Source organism: Chelonoidis abingdonii, chromosome 2 (genome assembly GCF_003597395.2).
Source record: "Chelonoidis abingdonii isolate Lonesome George chromosome 2, CheloAbing_2.0, whole genome shotgun sequence".
Classification (NCBI taxonomy): Eukaryota; Metazoa; Chordata; order Testudines; family Testudinidae; genus Chelonoidis; species Chelonoidis abingdonii.
In genome coordinates, this window is record NC_133770.1 from 134,092,759 (window position 1) to 134,119,081 (window position 26,323).

The 26,323-nt window shown below is 44.7% G+C and overlaps 1 protein-coding gene across 1 annotated transcript in view; it reads right to left on the minus strand.

Moving 5' to 3' along the window:
* The window catches only part of SEMA5A (semaphorin 5A), a 641,391-nt gene that overhangs the window by 265,313 nt on the left and 349,755 nt on the right, over nucleotides 1-26,323 (minus strand). Inside the window, exon 5 of the mRNA XM_075062673.1 lies at nucleotides 25,924-25,986. Coding sequence (XP_074918774.1) covers nucleotides 25,924-25,986 — 63 coding nt within the window. The remainder of the gene's footprint in view (nucleotides 1-25,923; nucleotides 25,987-26,323) is intronic.

A 26,323-nucleotide genomic window follows, 5' to 3' on the forward strand; every position in this document is an offset into this window, starting at 1 on the left:
AAACTACTTTACAGAAGACTTAAGATGGAACTAGGCAACAGTAATATTTCTTCCTTATTCCCCATCCTTGACCCAAAAGATATAGTGAATTTAAACAATTCTATCAAGCTTTATGTAAATCAACCAATTTGACTCTGATAAGTTTTATCATTTCATTGAAGGTCTGCCTTTTAATACCCGAACTTCAGAACAAGTGTTATTTATGGACAAAGCTATCACAACACAACAGATCAAACAGGCCATACAAATATGAATTCCGGCAAGGCCCCTGGGACAGATGGCTTTCTGGCAGATTTTTTTTTTTTTTTAAATTATAATCAGCTATCTTCTATTCTTTCAAAGATCTTCCCTGAAACATTCCAAAATGGAACCATATCTCATGGTATGAGAACTGATTTAATTACTTTAATATTAAAGAAGAACAAAGGTGGTTGCAACTGTGGTGACTTCCGCCCCATGGCTGTATTGCAAAAATTTTGTGACACGACTGAACACCATCATCCCATTAATCATACACAAAGACCAGGCTAGTTTCATTAAAGGAAAATTGGCTGCTGATAATACCAAAAAATATCACTCACTTGATCCAGCAAGCTCAGATGTCAGATGTTCCCTCTACAGATTTACTTCTAACACAGAGAAAGCCTTTGATAAGTTGAATGGATTTATCTAATGGCTGTCCTAAAAAACCCTTTGGATTTGGATAAATATTCCCGAATTGGGTCAGCGTATTATACAACTCTTCCCTCACTTCACTATCAACTAATGAAATTATTTCGCCCATATTTCAACTAAAAAGAGGGACATTACAGGGCTGTCCCTTTTTTGTCCCTCCTTTTTAATGTCTCTCTTGAACCACTGGAATTGTACATACATCAGTACGCAGGCATTGACGGTGTGACTATAAACAGGAAAGAATACAAACTCAGTTTGTATGCTGATAACTTTCTTGTGCTATTGAAGAATCCACACTCATCAGTTCTATCATTGCTGAATATAGTTAAGGCTATGTTTTAATCACGAGTATTTTTAGTAAAAGTCATAGACAGGTCACAGGCAATAAACAAAAATTCATGGCCTGTGACCTGTGCATGACTTGTACTATATACCCCTGACTAAATCTTGGGTGCTAGGGGAGACAGTGTGCAGCCCAGGGGTGCTGAGGGTGCTAGAGGTGATGGCATATGGTCCAGATGCACCAAGGGTGCTTGGGGCGGTCGGTGGTACATGGCTCAGGACCCCCAAAGGTGCTGCGGGGGGAGTGTGGTGGCACGCGGCCTGCACGGGTGCTGGGGAGGCTGGATAGCAGTGCACAGCCTAGGACCCCTGCCGGTGCTGGGGAGGCAGGGCCAGGTGGCAGTGCACAGCCTTGGACCTCTGCCAGTGCTGCTTGGGTGCGGGGGAGGTGGTGGCCCGGGACCCATGCTGCTGCTGCTGGGCGGGATGGGGGTGCTGCGGCCCAAGACTGGCCCAACAGCAGCAGGTGCGGCTGGCCCAGCGGCCGGAGCCAGCTGCACCAGCTGCTGTAGAAGTCATGGAGGTTCCAGAAAGTTACAGAAACCATGACTTCCATGACAGACTTGCAGCCTTAAATATAGTTGATATTCTTGGAAAAATCTCTTGGTTTTGCATTGACTGGAATAAATCACAGGCAATGGATATACACAAAAAGGCCAGATTATTCTCAGTTTAAGCATTTTCCATTTCAAATATGCAAGAAAATAACTTATGTACATATTAACATTTGTCCTAATCTTCCCAATTTTGTATCCATAAATATGGGCTATATATTTAAAGAAATTTCCATGGATATAGGGAGCTGGCATCTCCTCTCTCTATCCTTACTAGGGAGAAGAGAAATAGCCAAAATGAATATCTGCTCAATATTGACTTATATCATTAGCCTATTGCCTTTCCATACGTTTCCCTTGCTCTTTGCTTGAATAAATAGGCCCATCATGCAATTTCTACGGGATATAAAACATCCTTGTTTGTCACATGAGACCCTTAAAAAATCCTGGGCAACTGGAAGTATGAGGTTGCCAGAATTGTATCTATATTATCTAGTATTCCAAATGTGTCCTTTTGTAAGATGGTTCCCCTCCAGCTGCTCTGTATATGTACTGGCCTGGTTTGATACTGGGGGAAAAAAACAAACAAAAAAAACCTTAGCTATGCCATTCTTTTATATATCTCAAAAGGCTACCCACACCCTTAAGGAAAAATCCAGTCTTTGCATCTACATGGGGCATCCTACAATGCATTAAGATGATTACAGCATCCAATCTTACCAACTCTCTTTCTATACTACTATGAGATACCCCATGTCTCATGATCAAGGCCAACTCCATCCTCAAGACAGTTTGGATAGAAAAAGGATTAAAAAAAGTTAGAGATATAATACAAGATGATAGACTAGCCTTCATTTACAAGTCTAAAATATCAGCTACCGGTGTCTCACAGTTCCTTCTTTCAGCGGAAATGTTCAAGGATTCATGCAAGGATAGGGGACAACTGATCTGTTGCAACTGTCTCTAGAAAAACATGTAAATAAATATGGAATCAAAAGTCTCCTTGTAAAAATTACTTATAGGTTATTTAATGGTTCATAGTCCCATCTCAACCTCGGTCTCAAGGACAAATGAGGAAAAGAACTTAGCCTTACTACCACAACAGAAACCTGGGAGGATATCTGGCTTAATGTGAAAGATATCTCAAGTTTTATCCTTGTGATTCTTCCAGAACAAGATATTAAACAGATACCGTTGGATTCCAGAATGTTTGCTTAAGGCAAGACTGCATCTCCAGTGTTCGCTGTGTGTTGCCAAAGAGCTTCAGGCCAACCTTTCACACGTCCCCTATTCTTGTCAAATGATGCATGTGTTCTGGAACACCATATTCAGTGCTCTCTCAGAACCTTCAAGTGTTGCTCTTTTCTTCTCCAAGCGTGTGTATTTTAAGGGTTCTAGATGAGTTGGTATTACCAGTTAACATTAAGAAATTGATTGCAGTGATTATTTTAGTGGCCAAAAGAGTTATTTTGAGCAAATGGAAATCTGCAATTCTTCCTTGATACACTAACTGGTTTAGTGAGCTCTGTACTTCTGCATTTATGGAAAATATGACTCTGTCTAATAGAAAAGCTTGGAAAAATATGAGGATATCTTCTCACACATGAAACTATTGCATACGTTTGCAGTTTAGTATATATTAGTCCCCAATACTCAGGTTATGACTCATAGGTTATATTCCCACTTATTTATCTATTTAGTCACTTCGATAACTGATGACCCATACAGGTTCAGGGTTTTGTTTAGTTTGTTTTTGTTTGGTTGTTTTCCAGCTTTTACAAATAATGAACATTGACTATTGTTATTTATTTCCATCTGGTGCATGTATTTATATGTTTTGTTTTGTTATGTGTCTGTTTTTATATAAAAACAATAAAAATGAAGTTTTAAAAAATTCAGACTGAGTTCCAAAACCTCACACAATGCCTTTACCTTAAATTCACCAAAACTTTTTTTTTTTAAATATTCTTTGAACTAAACAGAAGTCAGGAATATCAATAAACTACAGAGCAGTTTGACAGAACTATTGGTCCTTTTCAGCAATTAAAAGTGATGGTTAAAGCTTTGGACACTTCCCTTACTGCAGATTTTGTTTTTTAATCAGAGTAAATGGAATGCCATCTTTGTTTCTTTTGATGGAGTATGTTAGCAAAAGTGGTATGTACAGAAACAATAGGAGATTTTTCATCTTTTGCTATCCCAGCAAGCCTTGGAATGTAAGTGTAGGAAAAGCAAGTGGGCTATGATATTACAACCCATCAGACCTATTCATCTCTCTTCTTCATCCTCCACAACCTGCTGAAATAGCTCTGAGATAAAATTAGTTGTACACTGAGCACCCACTCTGTGTTCAAGAAGACATGTTCATTTTCAAAACTGACATTCTTAACATTTGCAAGATTCTTTCCTTTTATGCTCTCAGTCCCTGTGCCAACTTTTCAATGATTCATATAATACAATTGTCACGGAATGTGGGGGAGTCCGGTCCTGCACCCCTCTTCCTGGGACCCACAGTGACTCTCAGCCAGCCAGTAAAACAGAAGGTTTATTGGACAACAGGAATGCAGGTTACAGCAGAGCTTGTTGGCACAGTCAGGACCCCTCAATCGAGTCCTTCTGGGGGTTCAGGGTGCTTGGATCCCAGTCCCAGCTAGGATTCCTGAATTCCACTCCCGCTCTAACAAACTGAAACTGGCCTAACTCCCCTACAGCCGGCCCCTTCCTTTGTCCAGCTTCCCGGAAAAAGGTGCTGACACCCCCCCCCCAGCTCAGGTTACAGAGCTAGGTCCTGTCCTTCATCTGAAGTCCCTCCCGGCTGTCTCACCCCCACACAAATAGTTCCTACTATCACATCTCTCCCCCTTCGAGACTGAACTGACGGTCACTCTGCCCAGTGACCTGGGGAAGTTCAGGGCCCCTCTCCGGGACAACGCGTCCGCTATCAGTTGGCACTTCCTTCACATGGACCACGTCCATGTCATAGTCCTGCAGGAGCAGGCTCCACTCGGAGCTTGGCGTTGGTCCTTTCATCTGGTGCAGCCAGGTCAGGGGAGAGTGGTCAGTGTACACGGTGAAGTGTTGCCCAAAGAGATATGGCTCTAGTTCTTAAGGGCCCAACCATGGCCACTCATTCCTTCTCGATGGCCACGTAGTTCTGCTCCCGGGGTAGCAACTTCTTGCTCAGTACATGATGGGGTTCTCTCCCCTTTTCATCCTCCTGCATTAACACTGCCCCCAGTTCTTGTCTGGCATCGGTGAACACCATAAAGGGCTTGTCAAAGTCTGGGTTGCCAAAACTGGGCCACTACCAGAGCCTCCTTCAGCGCCCCGAGAGCCTGCTGGCACTGCTTGGTCCAGACCACCTTGTCTGGCTTCCCCTTCTTGCACAGCTCAGTGATGGGGGCAGCTATGCACTAAAGTGGGGCACGAACCTCGATAGTACCCTGCCATCCCAATAAAGGTTGACCTGCTTTTGGTTTGGGAGCAGGCCAGTCTCTGATCACCTCCACCTTGGTGGTTCGGCTTTAGGCAGCCGCTCCCTACCCGAGCCAGCAGGTAAGATACTTCAGCCATCCCCCACCTTGCACTTCTCAGCCTTTACGGTTAACCCAGCCTCTGGAGTCGGTCCAGCACTTGTTTAACCTGGGACACGTGGTCCTCCCAGGTCTGGCTAAAGACGCAGATGTCGTCAATATACGCCACGGCAAAACTCTCCATCCCCTTCAGTAGCTGATCCACCAGGCGCTGGAAAGTGGCCGGTGCTCCCTTGAGGCCGAAAGGCAGGGTCAGAAACTCGTAGAGCCCCAGAGGGGTGATAAAGGCCGATTTCAGCCTGGCATCTGCGTCCAGCGGCACTTGCCAGTAGCCCTTGGTAAGATCATGGTGGTGAGGTACCTGAGCGCCTCCCAGCTTGTCTAGGAGCTTGTCAGGCCTGGGCATGGGTAGGCATCAGATACGGTGATGGCATTGAGCTTTCGATAGTCCACACAGAACCGGATCGACCCGTCCCTTTTGGGGACCAGCACCACTGGCGAGGCCCAAGGGCTGGAAGACTGCTGGATCACCCCCAAAGCCAGCATGTACCCTGACCTCTCTTTCTAGGTCCTGGGCAGTTTTTCCCGTGGTGACCCGAAAAGGGGAGCAATCTTATAGGTTAGGATGCTGATCCTTTCTTTCACCCGGTGGAACAGTCAAATTAGTGCGCCCCAGGCTGGTTGGAAAACAGCTGTCTGGTATAGATGCAGCACCCCTCTGATCTCAGCGTGCTGGGCCAGGGTCAGCTGATCAGAGAGGGGAATTGCCTCCAGGGGGAACCAGCTTTTGTCCCAGGGAATAGATCCACTAAAGGGTCATCTCCCTGCTCCTCCAATGTCCCACACACAGCCAACACCACATTCCCCCTGTCATAGTATGGCTTCATCATCATTCACATGGTACACCTGGCGGTGATGAGCCCAGTTAGACAGCTCCACCACATAGTTTACCTCATTTAGTTGCTTGATAACCTTGAAAGGCCCTTCCCAGGCAGCCTGGAGTTTGTTTTTCCTCACGGGATGAGAACCATCACCTGATCCCCGGTGGCGAAGGCGCGGGCCAGCGCCGTGCGGTCATACCAGACCTTCTGCTTCCTCTGGGCTCGGGCTAGATTCTCCCTGGCCAGGCCCATGAGCTCAAGCAAGTCTTTCCCGGAAGGTCAGGACATACTCCACCACTGACTCTCCATCGGGAGTGGCCTTCCCCTCCCATTCGTCTCTCAGCAGGTCTAGGGGGCCCCCTTACCCGCTTCCATACAACAGTTCGAAAGGCGAAAACCCAGTAGATTCCTGGGGTACCTCCTGTACGCGAACAGCAGGTGAGGTAAGTACTTGTCCCAGTCCTTGCGGGTGCTGGTTCATAAATGTTTTTAGCATCATCTTTAGCAGTCCCGTTGAACCTTTCCACCAGCCGTTTGGACTGGGGGTGATACGCTGAGGCCCAGTTTTGCCGGACCCCACATTTCTGCCATAAGGACCGGAGCAGGGCCGACATGAAGTTGGACCCTGGTCCGTTTAAGACTTCCTTGGGGAACCCCACCCGGCTGAAAATGGTCAGCAGCGCATCTGCCACGGTGTCTGCTTCGATAGAGGACAAGGCCACCGCCTCGGGGTAGCGAGTGGTGAAATCTACCACACCAGAATGTATTTTTCCCCCGACGGGTTGTCTTGCTGAGAGGTCCCACTATGTCCTATGGCCACCTTCTGGAAAGGTTCTTCTATGATGGGTAAAGGCCTCAAAGCCTGCTTTCCCCTTGTCCAGGCCTTCCCCACCCTCTGGCAGGGGTCACAGGATTGGCAGTACTGTCGGACACCCATGGGTAAAGACCCCAGGCCAGTAAAAGTTCTGTAGCAGCCTCTGCCTGGTGCACCGGATTGCCCTGTGCCCTGCGGAGGGATGTCATGGGCCAGGTACAGTAGCTTGTGGTGAAACTTTGGGAACCACCAGCTGCCTCCTGATCCCCATGCCTCTACTTCCCCCTGGGGGAGCCCATTCTCGGTACAGGAACCCCTTCTCCCACAGGAACCTCTCCTTGCAACCTCTCCTCATGGTCTGTACCGCACTGAGGTCAGCCCGGTCCCTGGGCTTCCGCAAGGAGGGATCTTTCTGCAACTCAGCCTGGAACTCAGCAGCTGGGACAGGGAAGGGGACCTGCTCTCTCTCGCTGGCTGGGTCTGAGGCCGCAGCCTCTCTGAGCCGTGTCCCTGGGCGTTCCCTCCCCACCAGGTTAGGGTTCTGCACCTCGGGCAGAGTACCTTCTCCGTTGTCGGGGTACAGTGCCCTTCGCTGACTCTGACTACGAGTCACAACCAGGGCACCCCAGGCGTTACTTGGCCAGTCTTTGAGGTTCCCCCCCATTAACACCTCCGTGGGCAAATATGGGTGTACCCCCAAGTCCTTGGGGCCCTCCTTGGCCCCCCACTTCAGTTGTACCCTCGCAACGGGTACCTTGAATGGGGTCCCACCCACGCGCATCAGGGTCAGGTAGGTGTCAGGCACCATCCGATCTGAAGTCACCACCCTGGGCCGGGCCAGCGTCACCTCTGCGCCCGTGTCCCAGTACCCAGTGACCTTCCTCCCATCTACCTTCAGGGAAACCAGGCACTCTCTCCAGAGGGGCAGCCCTGCACCCACCCTGTAAACCAAAAACTCGGAGCCTGGAGCATCCAGCCCCCGGAGGAGCTGACCTGGGGACCTCCTCTCTTCTTCACAGGTGGTACACTGCCAGCCCCCCTTTCCTGGGAATGTTGCCCCTCATCCGACTGGGTCTTTACCCAGTCAATCCTCTGCGGGTTGGGTCTGCTTGGTCTGTCCCTGAGCTTGGGGCACTGGGCCCATATGTGGCCTCGTTGGCTACAGTGATAGCAACCCATGTCTTGTGGGTCCCCTCGAGTGGGTCGGATGGACCTGATGTTGGATGTTCCCCTTTGGTGGGGGTTCTCCATAGGCCCCCGCTGGGAGGTCCCATGGTGACTCTCTCTCTGCGTTGAGGCAGGTCTGCTCCTTCGAGATTCCTCCCTGTTATCCCCTGCCCAACTGTCCACAAATTGGTCTGCCAGCTGGCCTGCGTGCTGCGGGTTCTCTGGCTTCTGGTCCATCTACCACAGCCTCAGGTCGGATGGACACTGCTCGTACAGGTGCTCCAGTATGAATAGGTCAAGCAGGTCCTCTTTAGTTTGGGCCCCAGCTGTTCACTTGCGGGCGTACCCTTGCGCCCGGTTGACCAGTTGTAGGTATGTGACCTCACGGGTTTTACGCTGACTCTGGAACTTTTTCCAGTACATCTCAGGAGTCAGCCCAAAATCGCAGAGCAGGGCCTGTTTGAACAGTTCGTAGTCCCCTGCCTGCGCCCCTTTCATTCGGCTGTACACCTCCATGGCTGTGGAGTCCAGTAAGGGAGTGAGAAATGAGATTCTGTCTGCAGGGTCAACCCTGTGCAGCTCGCAGGCATTCTCAAAGGCCCTCAGGAAGGTATCTATGTCCTCCCCCTCCTTACGCTGGGCCAGGAAGCACTTATCAAAGGTCTTTGTAGGCTTGGGTCCCCCCTCACTCACTGCAGCTGGGGCCCCACTGCTCGTTAGCCGGGCCAGTTCCAGCTCATGTTTACGCTGTTTCTCCTTCTCCTCCAGCTCACGCTGGCGCTGGTCCTCCTCATGTTTAAACTGGATCTCCCGTTCCTTCAGTTCTTGCCTCCTTAACTCGAGCTCTTCCCATCTCAGCTCCCTGTCATATTCCAGCCGCATCCGCTCCATGGATGCCAAGCATTGCCGGGACGATCCCCTGCTAGGGGGTGAGCTTCGCCAGGAGGATCCCCTGCTGGCCAGGGGTGTCACAGTGCCCTCGGTATTCACTGGACTCCTCCCCGCCCTTCCCCTAGGCATAAGAATGGGGTGTCTCGGGAAGCCCTCAGCCACCAGCTGACCACTCCCAGAGGGGACAGACACTGGTGCCTGCGCTGCATCTGCCAGGCTGCTTCCCTCAGAGACAGGGCTCCATTCATTCAAGCAATCTCCCTCCTCCAGCTGGCCAATCAACTGGTCTTTGGTGAACCTCCCTCTGCGCAGCCCCCTCTGCTTGCACAGCTCCACCAGGTTGCACTTGCGCCACTTGGCATACATCTTCCTGCTGGCCACTCACAGGCTGGGGTACTCACTGCTCCCCATGGTTTCCAGGGAGACCCCTAGTGCACCAGCCCTTCTTGAGGTCACAACCTCTCTGCCAGGGTTGAGATGCAGACTCCTGTGCCCCTGGGACTGCTCACTGCAATCCCCTGGGGGGCCCTGTTACTGCAAAGTCCTTGTCAGTGGACACACACTCCCAGGGGTTAATCACCCCTGCAATCGTCCCTTCGTTTTACTGCTCCCCAGTCACTTACACAGGGTGCAGTATATCCCACCCCTGCCACCAGTTGTCACAGAGTGTGGGGGAGTCCAGTCCTGCACCCCTCTTCCTGGGACCCACAGTGACTCTCAGCCAGCCAGTAAAACAGAAGGTTTATTGGACAACAGGAAAGCAGGTTACAGCAGAGCTTGAAGGCACAGTCAGGACCCCTCAAAAGAGTACTTCTGGGGGTTCAGGGTGCTTGGATCCCAGTTTAGGATTCCCTGAATTCCCACTACCCCGCCCTAAATCAAAACTGTAACTGGCCTAACTCCCCTACAGCCGGCCCCTTTCTTTGTCCAGCTTCCCGGGCAAAAGGTGCTGACACTCCTCCCCACCCCCCCGGCTCAGGTTACAGGGCTAGGTCTTGTCCTTCACCTGAAGTCCTCCCTGGCTTTCTCACCCCCACACAAATAGTCCCTACTCCATCACAACAATATGGTAAGCAAAAGATATTAGGTCAAATTCATCCCTTGTGTAAGCCCACTCTGCAGTCAAAGTAGATTCGACGCTGGCTCAAATTCATCAGGGTGCAATTTTTATAAGGAATCACATTTATATTAACCAATATTTAAAAGAAAAACTCACACTTTGGGAGAGAATAAAAACACACATTCTCTTTTGATGAACCAAGGCAGACTTTCTTTACAATTGGCTATTTTACCCATATTTTTAAAAATAGCAACAGCTAAAAAAAGTGGAAAAACTATTATGTTATAGAGTCAAGTGAACCTTCCAGAGTCAGTTTGGAGGGTTCAGAGAAAAACTTAACTACACGGGTTCACTTGGATGTTCAATTTCAGGAGTCTGGGGAATACAATGGCTTGCTGTATGAAATGGCAGTGTTTGGTATAAAGGTGGCCTTTGTGAATGCATCACATTTCAAGAAGAGTTTTGTTTGAATGGGTTTATTTCACATAGATCTATTCTGCAACTGAGTTTTTACCACTATTTTGCTTTCCTGCTTCCTTATAAAAAATCTTTGGGAAAAAAAAGCAATTTATTTACATAGCATTCTCTGATTTTACAAATTTTACAGCAGACTAACAAAATTTATGCCAAGGTTTCAACTATTATCTGGCCAGGTTTTTTACTTCATTTTCATACCAACTTGACAATATGAGGGCAATCTGGTTGCAGATATTTATTTCTTTGTAGCAAATTCATTGTTTTAGATTACTATTTCAGCTATGTCCAATTTGATTTTTATGTTTTTAAATACTTTTGTGAAGAGCCCAGACACTCATGCACTGAGCCCTTAGAGCCTTAAATAATTAAATGAAAAATGAATCCATTGCAGGTTATTTTTAATCTTTTGCTCTATTTCTCCCTTAATCTCTCATATGTATTTCCTTGCTTTACAACAATCCCTGCTGCAGGTGCCGACCTGAATGGCCAGATTTAGTACCTTTTAACCATGTAGACTTCTATGGAGCTTATAAAATGCTAACATATGCTGGCTCTAATGACATTTTATTTGGCACACTCCTTGATCCATTAGTTCTTTTAAGCAGTTTAAGGTGCGTAACTCTATGAAGTTTAAGTAACTACTATCAGCTTTCTGAAGCCAAGTGTGCATTAAACTGCCATATGTGATAATGTCCTTGTATATTTTCCCCTCCAACTCTTTCCCTCCTTGGCTTCTAACAAAGCTCAGTGTGACAATTATCAATAAAGTCTGGAGGCAAAATTCTATGCAGGTTCTTTTTCTGCAAATAAGGTAGCATCTCAGTAGTCATAATCCAATAACCAACAGAGTTCCTCAACAGAGTGTAAATCCATTCTTCAGTGGCATGCCTGAGGGTGGCCTATTCTCTGGGCCAAATATTTTTGAGCCTCATTCTCCCTTACACTACATTCCTCCATTGTGGCAGGAGGAAAAATATGATTTTCCCTGAGCCCACTCTTAACCAGCATATTCTGTTTTGCTACCTGGACCCACTGGCTCCCTGCTGCCACCTGGACTGCAGAGCTCCAGCAGAAACTCAAATGAGTCCTTCTGCCCAGTTGTCCCTAGTAATCCTTATACTCCCTACTCCAGTAAAACAGGTTCCATGGCAATGAAGAGGGAAGCAGTCTCAGGTAAAAGTAATTAATTTGTTTTCTCCACTGGATTTCAGGGTGTGGGAGGAGAAGGGAAGTTATAGGAGTGAAGCCAGCTCCCTGGCCTCATTCTCTGTTGTCCAACTGCATAGAGGTGGAAACTCAAAGCTGTCCCACAGAAGGGCTTCTATGGTGTAAATGGAAAGAAAGAGCATGTCACAGGCACACAGACAGAGCTCCCTGTTCCACCAGCAAAGCCTCCTTTTGTACATAAAGCCTGGGCCCTGTAAGTAAAGACCAAATTCTCCTTCTGTAACCAGACCTTGTGGATGATCAAACAAAATTAAAAAGTGCTCCCCACTTTATGGGCTTAGTCCAGGGGGTGGCCAACCTGCGGCTCCGGAGCCACATGTGGCTCTTCAAAAGTTAATATGCAGCTCCTTGACTAGACACTGACTCTAGGACTGGAGCTACAGGCGCCAACTTTCCAGTGTGCCAGGGGGTGCTCACTGCTCAAACCCTGGCTCTGCCACAGGCCCTGCCCCCACTCCACCCCTTCCCACCTCCTCCCCTGAGCCTATTGTGCCCTCACACACACCTCCAGCCTCCTGCATGCCAGGGAACAGCTGATCAGGAGGTGCTGGGGGTGGGGGAGCTGATAAGGAGCTGCTGCTATTACTGTGGCTCTTTGGCAATGTACATTGGTAAATTCTGGCTCATTCTCAGGCTCAGGTTGGCCATTGGCCACTCCTGGCTTAGTCTGTTAGAAGAATAGACCAAAAAAAGAACCCCTCTCAAACCCCTTCTTCTCAGGTCCCAGACTCATTGTTTTGTTTTTATTTTCAACACAATAGCAATTATAACAAAAGAAATGAACAGTTTTAAGAACAGACAGTCGACTTTCTCAGCTATCTGTGCTCAAGTATTTACCTGTTGATTGCTTAGTGTGATGGGGCAAGGCCAGATGGCTACCGTAAAGTACTGAGAAACAGGTATGTTAGCCCCAGGCTAAACAAATCCCTAGGACCCTGGTAACCAAATGGCAGTTGCTCCAGGTTAATCAAGGCACCTGGAGCCAATTAAGATCTTTCTGGAAGGCAGTAGAGATAGCTACTTTAATTAGAACACCTGCAGCCAATCAAAGAGGCAGGCTAATCAGGGCGCTGGGTTAAAAAAGGCGCGCACTCCAGTCAAGCAGAGAGGAGCCAGAGAGAGAAGGAGTGGTGTGTAGGAGCTGGAAGCAAGAGCTGAGAGAGCAGCGCAAGAGAGAGAGGAGAGAGAGCGAGAGCGAGAGCGAGACGGCGGACGCAGCGCGTACTGCTGGAGAATTAGAGAGAGACGACAGAGAGACGATTATCAGACACAGAGAAGAATAAGGTCCTGTGGTGAGGATAAAGAGAGATTTGGAGGAGCCATGGGGAGGAAGGCGAGAGAGTTGTAGCTGTCCATGCAGCTGTACAGGAGGCACATAGAAACAGCTGCATCCACAGGGCCCTGGGCTGAATCCAGAGTAGAGGCGGGCCGGGTTCCCCCAACTCCCAACTCCGAATCAGACATAGGAGGAGCTGACCCAGACTGTGGGTTCCACAAAAAGGGAAAATCACTGAGGTGAACAAATCTGCCAATAAGTGCAGGACCCACCAAGGTAGAGGAGGAACTTTATCACATTAGCTAATCTGAACTCCCCAACCACACCCAGGCAAGGCTAGCAGGTTCTATAGTTCCTAATAAGGTCTACCTGCCAGACAAAACTGTGTGTAACTCCTGATTGTCTTGGAGAAGCCCCTGTAGCAGAGACAAGGGAAAAGGGTGTTTCCTCTTGGGAACCATTTTGGGATTGGGTGCTGTCAGCCCTGAATCCTAAATGGTTATATTGTGTTTTCTTTTCCCTTCCAGACTGTGAATGGTGACTATGACTGCGGTTTGAAATCGAAAGCACTGCTATCTTCTGACTTTATTAATACACTAAACAACAGAAAAAATGGTTAATGACCTTTCATAACTATTTTTCTTCAAAATGTGTTGCACATGTCCATTCCACTCTTGGTGTGTGTGCGCCCTGCACACAGTTATCAGAATGTTTTCCCTCAGTGATACCCATCAGAGTGGATCGAGCACCCTCTGCTGCTCCACGCCATTGGTATAAAGAGCCAGGTGACACTAGGGTTGCCAGGCGACCTGTTTTCAACTGAAATGCCCAGTTGAAAAGGAACCCTGGCGGCTCCGGTCAGCACTGCCAATTGGGCCATTAAAAGTCTGGTTGGCAACGCAGCGGGGACCCAGGGCTAAGGCAGGCTCCCTGCCTACCCTAGCTCCGCATGGCTCCCGGAAGCAGCCATCAGGTCCCTGCAGCCCCTAAATGCATGGGTGGCGAGGGAGGCTCTGCACACTGCCACCATCCTGAGGGCCAGCTCTGCAGCTCCCATTGGTACCCCAAACCCTCTCCCACACCCCAACCCCCTGCCCCAGCACTGAACCCCCTCCTACACTCCAACCTCTTGCCCTAGTCCAGAGTCCTCTCCCACACTCAAACTTCCTCCTGGACCCCACACTCCCCCAACACCCTGCCCCAGCCTCTCCTGAACCCCAAATCCCTCATCCCCTGCCACACCCCAGGGTCCACACCCCAGCTGGAGCTCGCACCCCCTCCCACACCTCAACCCCCTGCCCCAGCCCGGTAAAAGTAAATGAGGGTGGGGGACTGCAATCGATGGAGGGAGGTGGATGGAGTGAGCCAGGGTGGAGCCTAAGTCAAGGGGCAGGAAAGGGGTGTTCGGTTTTGTGTGATTAGAAAGTTGGCAACCCTAGGTGACATTGAGTCCCCTCAGTTCCTTTTTGCCAGATAACTCTGATGCAGAGGGGAGGAGATATATGGATATGTGCAACACATCTCTTGGGAACTGTCAAGCAGTGATATAAGAGGAGGAATTGGAGTTCACATATATATGGACCAGAGAGCAACTCATCTAAACTTGGCATCAATTCTTGAGTAATGGCATAATGGGATGTGAAGATGTGAACAGAGGACCAAGTTGCTGCTCTACAAATGGCCAGGATAGATAGTCGCCCAAGGAATGCTGAGAAGGCTGCTTGTGATCTTGTGGGGTGTGCTGTCAATTTATCTGGTGGGGAGAGACCTATCAGGTCCTAACAAATATGAATACAGGAAGTTATCCAAGACAAAATTATTTCATTCTCTCAGCTATGGCTACAAGTAGATGGGTTGACTACTGAAACTGTTTAGTTCTATCTAAATAGGACACCAATGCTGTTCTGACATCCAACGTGTGTAGCTGTTGCTCCTCTCTATTGGTGTGCATTTTTGGGTAAAATACAGGTAAGTAAATAAGCTGGTTCACATGAAAGTTTGATAGTAGTTTAGAGAGAAAATTTGGATGAGAATGTAAGTACACTTTGTCTTTAAAAAAACCTATATGAGACAGTTCAGATGTCAGAGCATGTCATTCAGCCACCCTTCTGGCGGAAGTGATGGCTAACAGGAATACCAGCTTCAGAGAAAGGTGTAATAAGAAGCATGTTGCTAGAGGCTCAAACAGTGGTCCCATAAGTTTTGATAAGACTAAGTTCAAGTCCGGGGGGGAACAGGTTCCCTTATTTGACAGCACAACTTCAAAAATCTGATCATCATATCATTAGATAATATAAAACAGTTATCCATGTAAGGATGGAAAGCTGATATTGCTGTCAGGTGGATGTTGATAGAAGAAATTGCTAACCCTTCCTGTTTTACATGCATGGGCTTTCTGGAGCAGACACAGGCTTGAAACACAGTGACCAGTGCAGCCCTCAGTACTGGGTATTGAATGAAACCACCAGCCTAGGTAAAACAATTTAACAATACTAATGACTAACTAACAACTTTAATAACACCATAGAAACTATTGACTCTTTCTTTCAGAAGGGTATGATGGGAGTGAATGAAAATCTGTGTTGTGTACCATGCTCCTGAGGTCCATTCCTATTTTTTTTTTTTTTTTAAAACATACTTAGTACTACTCCAAGCAAAAGTATTTAATATCAACATATACTTTTGTATTGTGGAGATAAATTTGGATACTACGTTTCTAGTTTGGGACAGGGGAAATGTTTAGTGCTGTCAAGATAAAATTCAAAGTATGCTAGTGGAGGCTGAGAGTTACCTTTCCTTTCATCCATCATGTTAGATCACAAGCACTGTACTGCGACTCTCAGACATGTGCTGGCTGTTATTCTCCTAATTTTAAACCTCAAAAGCAACTGCTACTAAAACAGAGGCCTATGCTTTTATTTACAGGACACATTCCAACCATATTTTCTACTATATGTCCCTTTGATCAATACAATTTGTCATATTCTATTGCCATTTAGGCTTTCTTGTTTTTTAACTCCAAAGTGCTGATGTCTGTGAGCTGGCTTGCTGATAAAGCTGGATGAATGTTTGAGGGCTATATTACATTAAGAATCATAAATCTTTTAGGAACAAAGCAATTTAGAAAGTGAAACCCCTTAAGTATTATGCATAATTTAATACAAGCCTACTTAAGAGGTCCCTGAGGGTCTTTGTTACTTTTTTAGATAAAGACTAGTAATTGTTTTATTTCCTTGTAATCTATTCTACCACTAAATTCCTTACATATACAATGAAGCATCTCAGAAGGTTGCCTTGGGTTAAAAACTTTAAATAAAATATTATTAATTTTTTACCTCTTTTAGTGCCATACATTTCCATAGCAAAGGCTGCATTTTAATGACTATTGAAGAATATTTCCTAAACTGGAATGTGGCTCCACTGGGACAAAGAAGAGGGGCAGCAAGAAGAAACAACCCCAAATCTACCTCCTCCTCCTCTTTCCCCCCCCATGCAAATATGCTTTTGCAGCCAAAGATGGCCCTTTGAAAGCCACTCGTCCTCCTTCCTTCCCTCCTCCTGTTTAATATATTTAATGCAGAAGGGGGGTGACAGAGAGGTGGAAAGCAGAAGGGATTTTTGAGGGGAGACAAAAGTGAGACTTGGAGAGTAAAGAGGCTCTCAGTCATGTGAAGGCAGATTACCAACTTGCTTTTGCAGAGGGGCACTATATCAGTTTGCTGGTTCAGAAAAGCCCCTTGCACCTAACAGCACCAATTCTCCTATATCCCCCTGAGCTTTCTTGATGCATGACCTACAAAATAATAAAAAAAAAACCCTGTAAGAATAGCCATACTAACTCAGACTAATGGTCCATCTAGCCCAATATCCTGCCTGAACCAGATACTTCCAGGGAAATTAACAAAACAGGGCAATTTTGAGTGATCCATACCCTGTCATCCAGTCCCAGTTTCTGGCAGTCAGAGGTTTAGTAACCCGGAGCACGGGGTTGCATCCCTAACCATCATGGCTAATAGCTATTGATGGACCTGTCCTCCATGAACTCATCTAATTCTTTTTTGAACCTAGTTATACTTCTGGTCTTCACAACGTCCCTTGGGAACAAGTTCCACAGGGTGACTGTGCATTGTGTGATACAAATTCCAGTCTTTTTCAGCTGCAAAGGATTGTGGGACTTGGTAGGTTGTGTGTCAGATCAGAAAGGAAGAATCACTGAGATGGAGGAAAAGGGAAGAAAGGAAGAAGAAAAAACAAAGAAAATGAAAAAAGAAAAAAAGAAGAGGCAAGACAGACAGAAAGGACAGTAAAAAGGAGCAATTCATCGAACCACTACAAGAGGAACTACTGTTTGAAGCAACAAACCCATAGAAAATTGAAATGTATAACATTAGCTCACAAGTGCAGATTTGTATTATAATTTACTTTTCAGTTCCAGCACAGCCCTTAGGAGAAATCCCACACTAATTAAAGTCAATGGAAAATTTGCCACTAACTTCAATGGATATAGGATTTTACCCTTTATTTCTTTCAAGTAACTTTTTCAAGGCTCAATTCAACCTTGCTTACACATCTAAATCTCCCAATTTAAGACCTGATCTTTCTGCCCTTGAAGACAGTGATAGATTTGGCATTGATTTCAAAGGAACCAGACTTAGACCTTTAAAGAATACGTAAGAATATTGTATTTGTTTTCAGAATCAGCTATATTTAAGATTCCACCTATTTTGTTAAGTGTTGACAGAAGAAACAAAACTGTATTAGCATAAATCTATTCTTCCAGACTTTATAAATTAGCAGGAAGATTAGGGTGCTCAGTGGCAGTGGTTTTAGGGGTTTTTTTAAATGGTTTTGTATTATTTCTTTCCAGAATGAGGGGGAAATAAATAAAAACAGTTAATACAGTTTAGGGATTTCCCAGACAGAACCAAGGTTATCTTCTGCAATCTGAGACAATGTTAAGTAAAATAGCTGTAGAAGGAGCAGCATAATTCACAAAAGAAACTTTCGAAATCATATCCTCTATTCAGCACTATCCAATGAATTATTTGAACTGCTATTATACAGCAATTAACTGTTCATAACAAATTTAGGCGCAGAGTTGAAAGGGACTGAGATTCAACAGATTTCTACTGAAGTCAAAGAAGTCTACTTCTGTGCATCCCAAATTTTTACAACACACAATGTGGAAAATGGAGCATAGTTCATTAGAGGATTATGTATCTATGCTTATGACATAAATTGTATGTTTTTTTTTTTTAAATCACAGATACTGACTATGCTTTCATAGGTATGAGAAGGACAGAGGTGATTTACAGAAACAACATGGAAACTTATTACAAGGCAGTGGATTTTTTTTAACATTTCATTTTGCACATTTTCTTTCATTATCTTTCACTCTCTTCTCAAGTGAGATGTCTGCCACTAGCATTTATGAAAATTGGTTATATGGTAACTGGGTTTGCAAAAGTTACTAAAGCATCCGTGCCTCTTTGGGAAACTCATTTAAAACTCAACATACTATATATGCCTATGAAAACACGTTATAATTGCATGGGTGGCAATGGCCTATTAAAACCTAAACTAGTGGTTAAATTTATTTCCCTCCCATCCCTAATTATTTTGGTGTTTTCTAAATAAATCGTTCATTAGTTTTCCACAAATATAACACTTATAAACACAAATTATTAACGTCAAACTAAATAACAAAAAAATCAACACTACAATCTTGTTTTGTACATCAGAGACATGTAATTCTCCAGAATAACAAAGTTCAAAATCTTTAAAGAGACATTTCGAAGTCTATTAAAATATAGTAAGTTGGAAAGTCCTCAGCTATTATTTTACTAATGGTTTATCTATTGGGCTTGTATAGAAGATCCAGGACTGAAGCTGTCTGCTGGGCCCAAAGTCCAACAAGTCAACGTATGGCATCTGGTCGCTCTTATACTTCATTTCTCCTTCGCATTACTCAGCTTGTTCTACAGTAAGTCCTCACTTAACGTTGTCCTGGTTAACGTTGTTTCATTGTTATGTTGCTGATCTATTAGGGAACAAGCTCATTTAAAGTTGCGCAATGCTCCCTTATAATGTCGTCGTTTGTCAGCTCCCTGCTTTGTCCACTGCTTGCAGGATTCTCTGGAAGAGCAGCCCCTCCTGGAGGAGATGAGGAGAGAGGTGCCAATATCAGGATGTCCCCCTGCTCCTGCCCGCTGCTGTGTACCCCCTCTCCCCAAAGCAGAAGAGAAGGACAGAAAGAAGGCTGCTTGCTGGAAGCTGTTGCTTCCTGTCTGAACTGGCTGATCTGCTTAAAAGGGCAACTTACTTTAAGTGGAGTCAGTGTATTTAAAGGGGCAATGCACGTCTCTCTCTTTCACTCATGCAGGCACTCCCCAGCACCCTGGAAAGTCAGCACCGGTGCAGCCATGCATGTGCTGTCCAGAGGAGGGAGTGATGCACTCCAGCTGGGTAGTGTGGGACCATCATCATGTTCAGTTTTTAGAGTTTTGCAGCTAGTCCCCTGCATCCATTGTGTTTCCTCCCTCCTGCCTCAGTCCGTGCTGCCTTGCAGAGTGTGAGGTTACATTAATAACAGTGTACTAACCCTTGAGGGCTCAGCTGAGTGCTAGTTCATCATTTAGCAGCAAGGCATTCACTGGGAAATATTCTAACTTCTTACTCCACCACCTCAAACAAACTTCACAATCATTCATTGCTGTGTACAATATTCAACTGTTTGTTTAAAATTGTTTAAAACTTATATTAGATATGTACATAATGTCTTTTGTCTGGCAGAAAAAAAATTCCCTGGAATCTAACCCTCCCCTTTTATATTAATTCTTATGGAGAAATTGGATTAGTTTAACATCGTTTCACATAAAGTCACATTTTTCAAGAACATAACTATAACATTAAGTGAGGAGTTACTGTATTTTACATGTATGATTCTTAATAGATTATTGTGACGTTATTGATATAAACTGGGACCATATAGAACATGGGTTGCAACCAAGGTTCTGTAGTGGCACCAAATCCTATGTAAAGGGGGTCATATAAGGTGTCTAAGACCAGGTTACGGGTTACTGGTTATGATTATGCTGTCTGTATGTTGTATATTTTCGTAGTTGAAATATGAATATTGGCTGTATGCTGTCTGTATTTCGAATTGGTGCTGCAGTTCTGGGAGACACCCCAGACCAAGCTGGTGTCAGCTCAGCTTAGCCTGCTTGATGCCCTTAAGGACCGCACCTACACAACTGACCATCTGAGAGGAGGCGAATACGCCTTGTGACTCAGCAAGGTATGCAGAACTGGCCCATGTGATGCAAACTCCATTTTGCTGTAACTTTTCCACAGTAGGAACAAAGGAGTGTTCTTAACCTGGAAAAGTCTATATAAGGCAGAGGCCTCATCTCCATTTGTCTTCAATCCTGCTCTTACCTCTGGAGAGACTTTGCTACAATCTGAAGCTCTGCACAAAGGACTGATGACCCATCCCAGCAGGGGATGTTCTCCAGAGACTGGACTTAAACAAGAACCTGCAGTTTACTTCATACTGCTACAAGCCTGAACTAAGGACTTTGCCATTACTATATGTAATTGATTTTAGTTTAACCAATTATGAGCTCTCACCTCTATCTTTTTCCTTTTATGATAAACCTTTAGATTTAGATTCTAAGATTGGCAACAGCGTGATTTGGTAAGATCTGAGGTGTATATTGACCTGGTCTGGGGCTTGATCCTTGGATCGAGAGATTTTTTTCTTTTACTGGGGTGTTGGTTTCATAACCATTTATCCCCAGGACGTGTGGAACTGGTGGTGATACTGGGAGACTGGAGTGTCTAGGAAATTGCTTGTGGACTATTGCGTTAGCCAGAGGGGTGACACCGAAGTCTTTTGTCTGGCTGGTTTGGGTTGCCTTAGAGGTGGAAAAACCCCAGCCTTGGGCTGTGACTGCCCTGTTTGAGCAATTGGTCCTGATTTGGCACTCTCAGTTGGGTCCCACCAGAACCACATCGTCACAATTATATATTCAGTAAAGTTTTTTCCAAATAAATTATAATTCTGCCTCTTTACCATCCACAGTATTACACATCCTTGCCATGGGTGTGAGTTTATACATTTTTTAATCAATCGCAAATAGAATAGGGTAGGCCAGTCCTACAAAGCAACGTTATTTTCATGCATTTAGCAAGGAAAACAGTTATGTGAATGAACTTTCTTTCTATTTAAATCACTGACAAGTGGAAGTGGTGAATATGTTTCAGATGATGTTTAAGACAGTGAGAGCATTTGTAAGGGATCCCTGGATCCAGATGTTTTGGCATCTGGATATAAGTAATTGCATTGACTTGAGTCCTGCTGAATTAAGCTCCTGAAGCCTACTGAGTAACTACTGCTTTTGATTTATTTCATATGTTTTTTCTTTATCTTTTTAATTCAATTCATTTAAATTCATGAAACAGCAAAGCTCATTGTAGTAAATTGCATGTACAGCCTAACTGATATACTTTTGCACAGTATAATCCTACAGAGCATACTACAGCAACTTTAAAAAAATATATGTAAAGTCTCATTTTAATCTGAATGTTTAAATAGCCTAGAACTTCTAGGTTACTAGAGTTAAAGGTCATGCTGTGTCACAAAATAGGTAATCTTCTCTAGCTTTGAAATAAGGTCCTTGGATATATCCATGATCTTGACTTCATAAGAATTTAATCATATTTAATGACTCAAACAGATAAAATGTATATTTTTGTAGATTTGCTTTTTAAAAAAAAATAATTTACAAGAACAGACTCTGTGAGAGAAAAGAGTATGTAGGAACAGAGATCTTCTACACATTTTAATTTTTTTTAATTTTAATGGGCTTTATCTTGAGAAGTTTTAAGGTATCTCTTCTTTATCAAGATGCAACCTTACAAAGATAAACTGTTTGATTTTTGGCCTAGTTTCTAAATATGAAGATTACTGTAAATTGTCTTGTTTATAAGAAGAATGGTGACATCTGGCCCTTCTTCTCATCTTTCTTCTTTTCCCTTTCTGCTGCTTTTCCTGATGAGGGTCACAGCGGCAGCATGGAGAGTAGGGAGGACCAGACCTTCCTTTCCTCTGCAATAGGTTCCAGCTCCTCCTGGGGGATTCCTTAGTGTTCCCAGGCCAGTCAGGAGATACAATCCCTCCAGTGTTTTCCGGGGTCAGTCTCAGGGCCTCCGCCCAGTGGGATGTGCCCGGTAGAGTTCCAACAGAAACCTCCTAGGAGGCAGCCTTATCAGGTATCTGAACCACTTCAGCTGGTTCCTCTCAATCCAGAGGAGTACCAGCTCTACTCCAAGGGTCTTCTAAATAGCTGAGCCCTCACCCTGTCTAAGAGAGCAAGCCCAGCCACCTTGCAAATAAACCTCATTTCTGCCACTTATACCTGCAATCTCATTCTTTTGGTCTTTATCCAAAGTTCAGGACCATAAGTGAGGATGGGGACGCAGGGCAACCTGTAAACAGAGAGCTTCGACTGAGAACTCAGCTCCCGCTTCACCGCCAAGTATAGGTACAGCATCTGCATTACTGTCATTGGTGCACCAATCCTCCGATCAATCTCACGCTCCCGCTTACTATCACTCGTGAACAAGACCCCTAGATACTTGAACTTTTCCATGAAGAGCAGCTGTTCCCCATTTACTTGGAGAGAGCAGTCCAGTTCCTTCCAGGAAAGGACCAGGACCTCCAATCTGGAGGTACTGATTCTCATCCCAGCCATTTCAAACTTGGCAGCGAAATATTGAGTGTGTGTCAGAGATCACATCTGGTCCTAAACTGTTCAAATTTATTTTTGTCTTGCTGACGGATGAATGCTAAGACGCTGGTAGTTGCTAGGGTCTTTTCAATCCATTATCTTTACAGGATTTGGGGTCAATTTTCCATAAACTGGTTATATAATGTCATGTCAAGACTTTTTCACATGGACATGGCCTTTCAAGTTCAAAAAGAGTGACCTCTGATATGTATTTTCTATTTTATTTATTGGACGGTGGGTGTCATGGACCTAGTCTCTGTGGTAGGCAAAGCAATGATTTTTTTTTTAAATGGTGGCTTAAGCAGGACTTTCCCAAAATCAAAGCTCATTAACAATGACCTAATTTAAACAATAACTAACCAACTTGTGTGGCTCCACACTTGATTTGCCCAGAGGCTTTCAAGGGTGGCACTGCAAAGTGGAGTAAAAATGATAAGAAATTAATAGAAGGCAAGAAGCCTTGGTTTTTTGGGTCAGCAAACCACCTGAGGGATGACTCACATTCCTGAAATCCTAAAGTCAACCACCTCAGAGAAAAGGAAGTCAATTCATCTACACAAGGCTACACCAGCTGTTGCCCCATCTCCCTGCACATGAAGGATGCCACTAACTGTTGTTCCATCTAGCTGAAGGACTGCAATTACAGCTCTTGTTCTGTGACAATCCAGAAGGCCATGAAAACTGAAGTATTTGCAATCCCTTGGTTTTTTACATATCTTATTTTTCTTTTTTCTAATATTGTCGTTTGCTTCTTTTAGCTGGGAAGTAGTCCAGACTTTTTATTCTCTCATTTTAGAGTGTGGAAGTGTAGCTGTGTGAATGCATGCGTGTATGAGCACCCATCAAGTTCATAAAGGGAGGGCACCAAAAAAAGTTCCCCAGTTTAAATAGCCCTAACCGAAGTCTCAAAGATATTCATTAACGTATGTTCCATATTCTCTGTTTAAAAGTCCTAAGGGACTTTATAATAAGGCAGAGTGGCCTCCCACTGATCTGGAGAGGGAGGAGTCACTCTGTAATCCCTGGTGGATAAGAGCCAGATCAGACTCGCCCTTCCCGCTGGAAGCCAAGGGGAAGGACAGGAAGAATAAAAGGCAGAGTCACCAACCTAGCTGAGTCTGTGTCAGGGAAGGGAAGGGAGCAGACTTCTCCAGGCCACTACAGGGCCCTGGAGCTGAACCCTAAGACTGACCCATGTGAAGAGCTGCCGTGTCTGGTGCTTGCCGCATATCCTGAGAAAACAGAGGACTCCTGGGGAATGCAGGTACCCAACAAGGGGATCATAAGAAGTAGCCCAGAGAAACCAGACTTTAGCTCAGTTGGGTTGTTTCTTGATTCTATGTCAGCATGTTTTGGTTGGATCCTTGCTGACCCAGTGGCGGAACACTCCGTCACTGTTAGGTCCCTGGGCTAAGACTTGGTGAAGTAGGGTGGGCCCGGGTTCCCCTACCCCCTGCTACCAACCCTACTCCTGGGGTGGCAACCTCCCCACCTTAGGCCAAGAGGCCTGCGTCTGCCTGCCATCTGCCAGAGCTGGGTGGTCAGACTGTTTGTTTGCCCTGCCAAAGGGCCTGAGCTATAAAACTGTTCCTTTGCTCTGCTCTGCCTAAGGACCTGAGCCTTAAGACTGCTTGGTTGCTCTGCCCTGCCTAGGGCCCAAGCTCCTAGACTGTTTGTTGGCTCTGCCGTGCCTGAGGGCCTGAGCCTCAAGACTGTTTGCTGGCCCTGCCCTGCCTGAAAGCCGAAGCTCTGAACCTTGCTTGGGGTGGTGCCCCAGAGATGTAGTGAAGCAGAGTGGCCTTCCCCTGAGCTGAAGTGGGAGGGACAGCTGCTAAACCTCCGCAAACTTAAACAGTCATACATAAAATTTGGTACATAAGATTTCTCAAACTTCTCCTTATCAAAGAGTTTTGTTAGAGTCTTTTTCTATGCAATCCGGGGAGAGGAGATTGGGGAAGGGTTAACCACCACACTGAAACTGAAATCTAAAGAAGAAGCTTTATAATTGGCTCAGGGGTTGTGGTTTTAGTATTAGATAATAATTTGTCTTCAGTATAAAAATATTTAACCAGATCCAAGTTAGACTTAACTAACTAGGGTCATTTTTTTTTTAGTTGGGGTGTCTAACCAAAGAGAGAGCCTCCTTCTGAGATCCCTCTTATAAGGATTGATTATTTGCTATATTCAGCTGATGATTTGACTAATTTGATTATTTGATTCCATTCAAGACTTGACCTGTGATAACTGTATTGTTTTATACTTAGTTTAGTTTAGTATTACTAATAGTAGCTTAGCTTTAGTAATAGGTTTTCTTGATTTTGTTTTTGTTTGTTTAAAACATTTAATAGAAGTTATAAAACAGATATGGATTCATTTCTTTCAATAAGCAATGTAGGTTCATAATGTTAGCATTTCTAAAATGTAACTTATTTACAGTGAATATATAGGATTGTGATACAAGTGCCTGCACAACTGGCAAACATAAGCAGCAAAAGATAAAAAAAAATGCTCAAGTTGTGAAGTAGATTCTGCACAATGTCACACAAATAAATTTGGTTAGTTAAGTGCACCTCTAAAAACTCACAAAAATTATTCTTTTTATATGCCCACAGGACCTGTTCTTTCTTTGCACTGAATTTAACTGGACAGTTAAACATATACATAAAAAAAATGTAGCTGGTCAAACTGGAATCTGGCTTTGGACAGCAGAAACATAGCAGGTTTATGTCGACAGAGGTAGTGAATTTCAGACTATTATTCTCAAAAGGTCAATAAATCTTTGGGGCAAGTCATGTGGCACAGAAATAGAAACATTTATAAAATTGTTCCTGATACCCAAAGAGATAAATGGTGTATTATGGAAGGACTTCTGAGGAGTTAATCTAGATTTACACCAGTGAGATCAGAATCTAGTCCACTGAATTTCACATACTGTAGGACTAAGAAAGTAAAGTGACACAAACTAAGTAAATTGAGTATTGTTACTCTAAGACCTTTGATGGGTTCTGGAAGGAACCAGCTGAAATATTGTTTCCTGAAATATTATTGTTTATATTCTTTGCCTGCACTCCAAGAAATGCCGTACTGCCACCCTAAAGAATCTTGCATTACTTTTAGAAGAACAAGAACTTTATAGAGAAGTTAGTACACTGACTAGTCCTGTACATGGCTCTACTGGATATCTTGTCAACCAAATATAAGTTTTGATTAAGCAGCACAGCTATCACGTACTTACCTTTGATTTGCCCTTACTGTAACAGGCTCTTTTAGTAGCTTCATCACACTGCCACTCCACTGCCTGAAATACATATCAATAAAAATATTTATAGACAAAGATAAGTAAAGTACAAACCACATAGTAGTGTCAGATAGAGACAGCTAACACAGTCATGTTTATGGTACATAGTTCTGTCACATTAACAGTTGATATTGGGGAGAATCCATTTTACAATATTGTTATGCTGTTTTTTTCCCCTCAGAAACATATATCATTCTTATTAATGGCTGCTTAGTGACGTAGCTAAAGTGAGGTTGGTGTTTTCAATCCAGATCTAGCACACACTTACCTTCATCAGAAAAATCACTATCAGCACTAATTAGCACTATTCCTGGCAGTCCTAGCAAAGCAAAGTGAT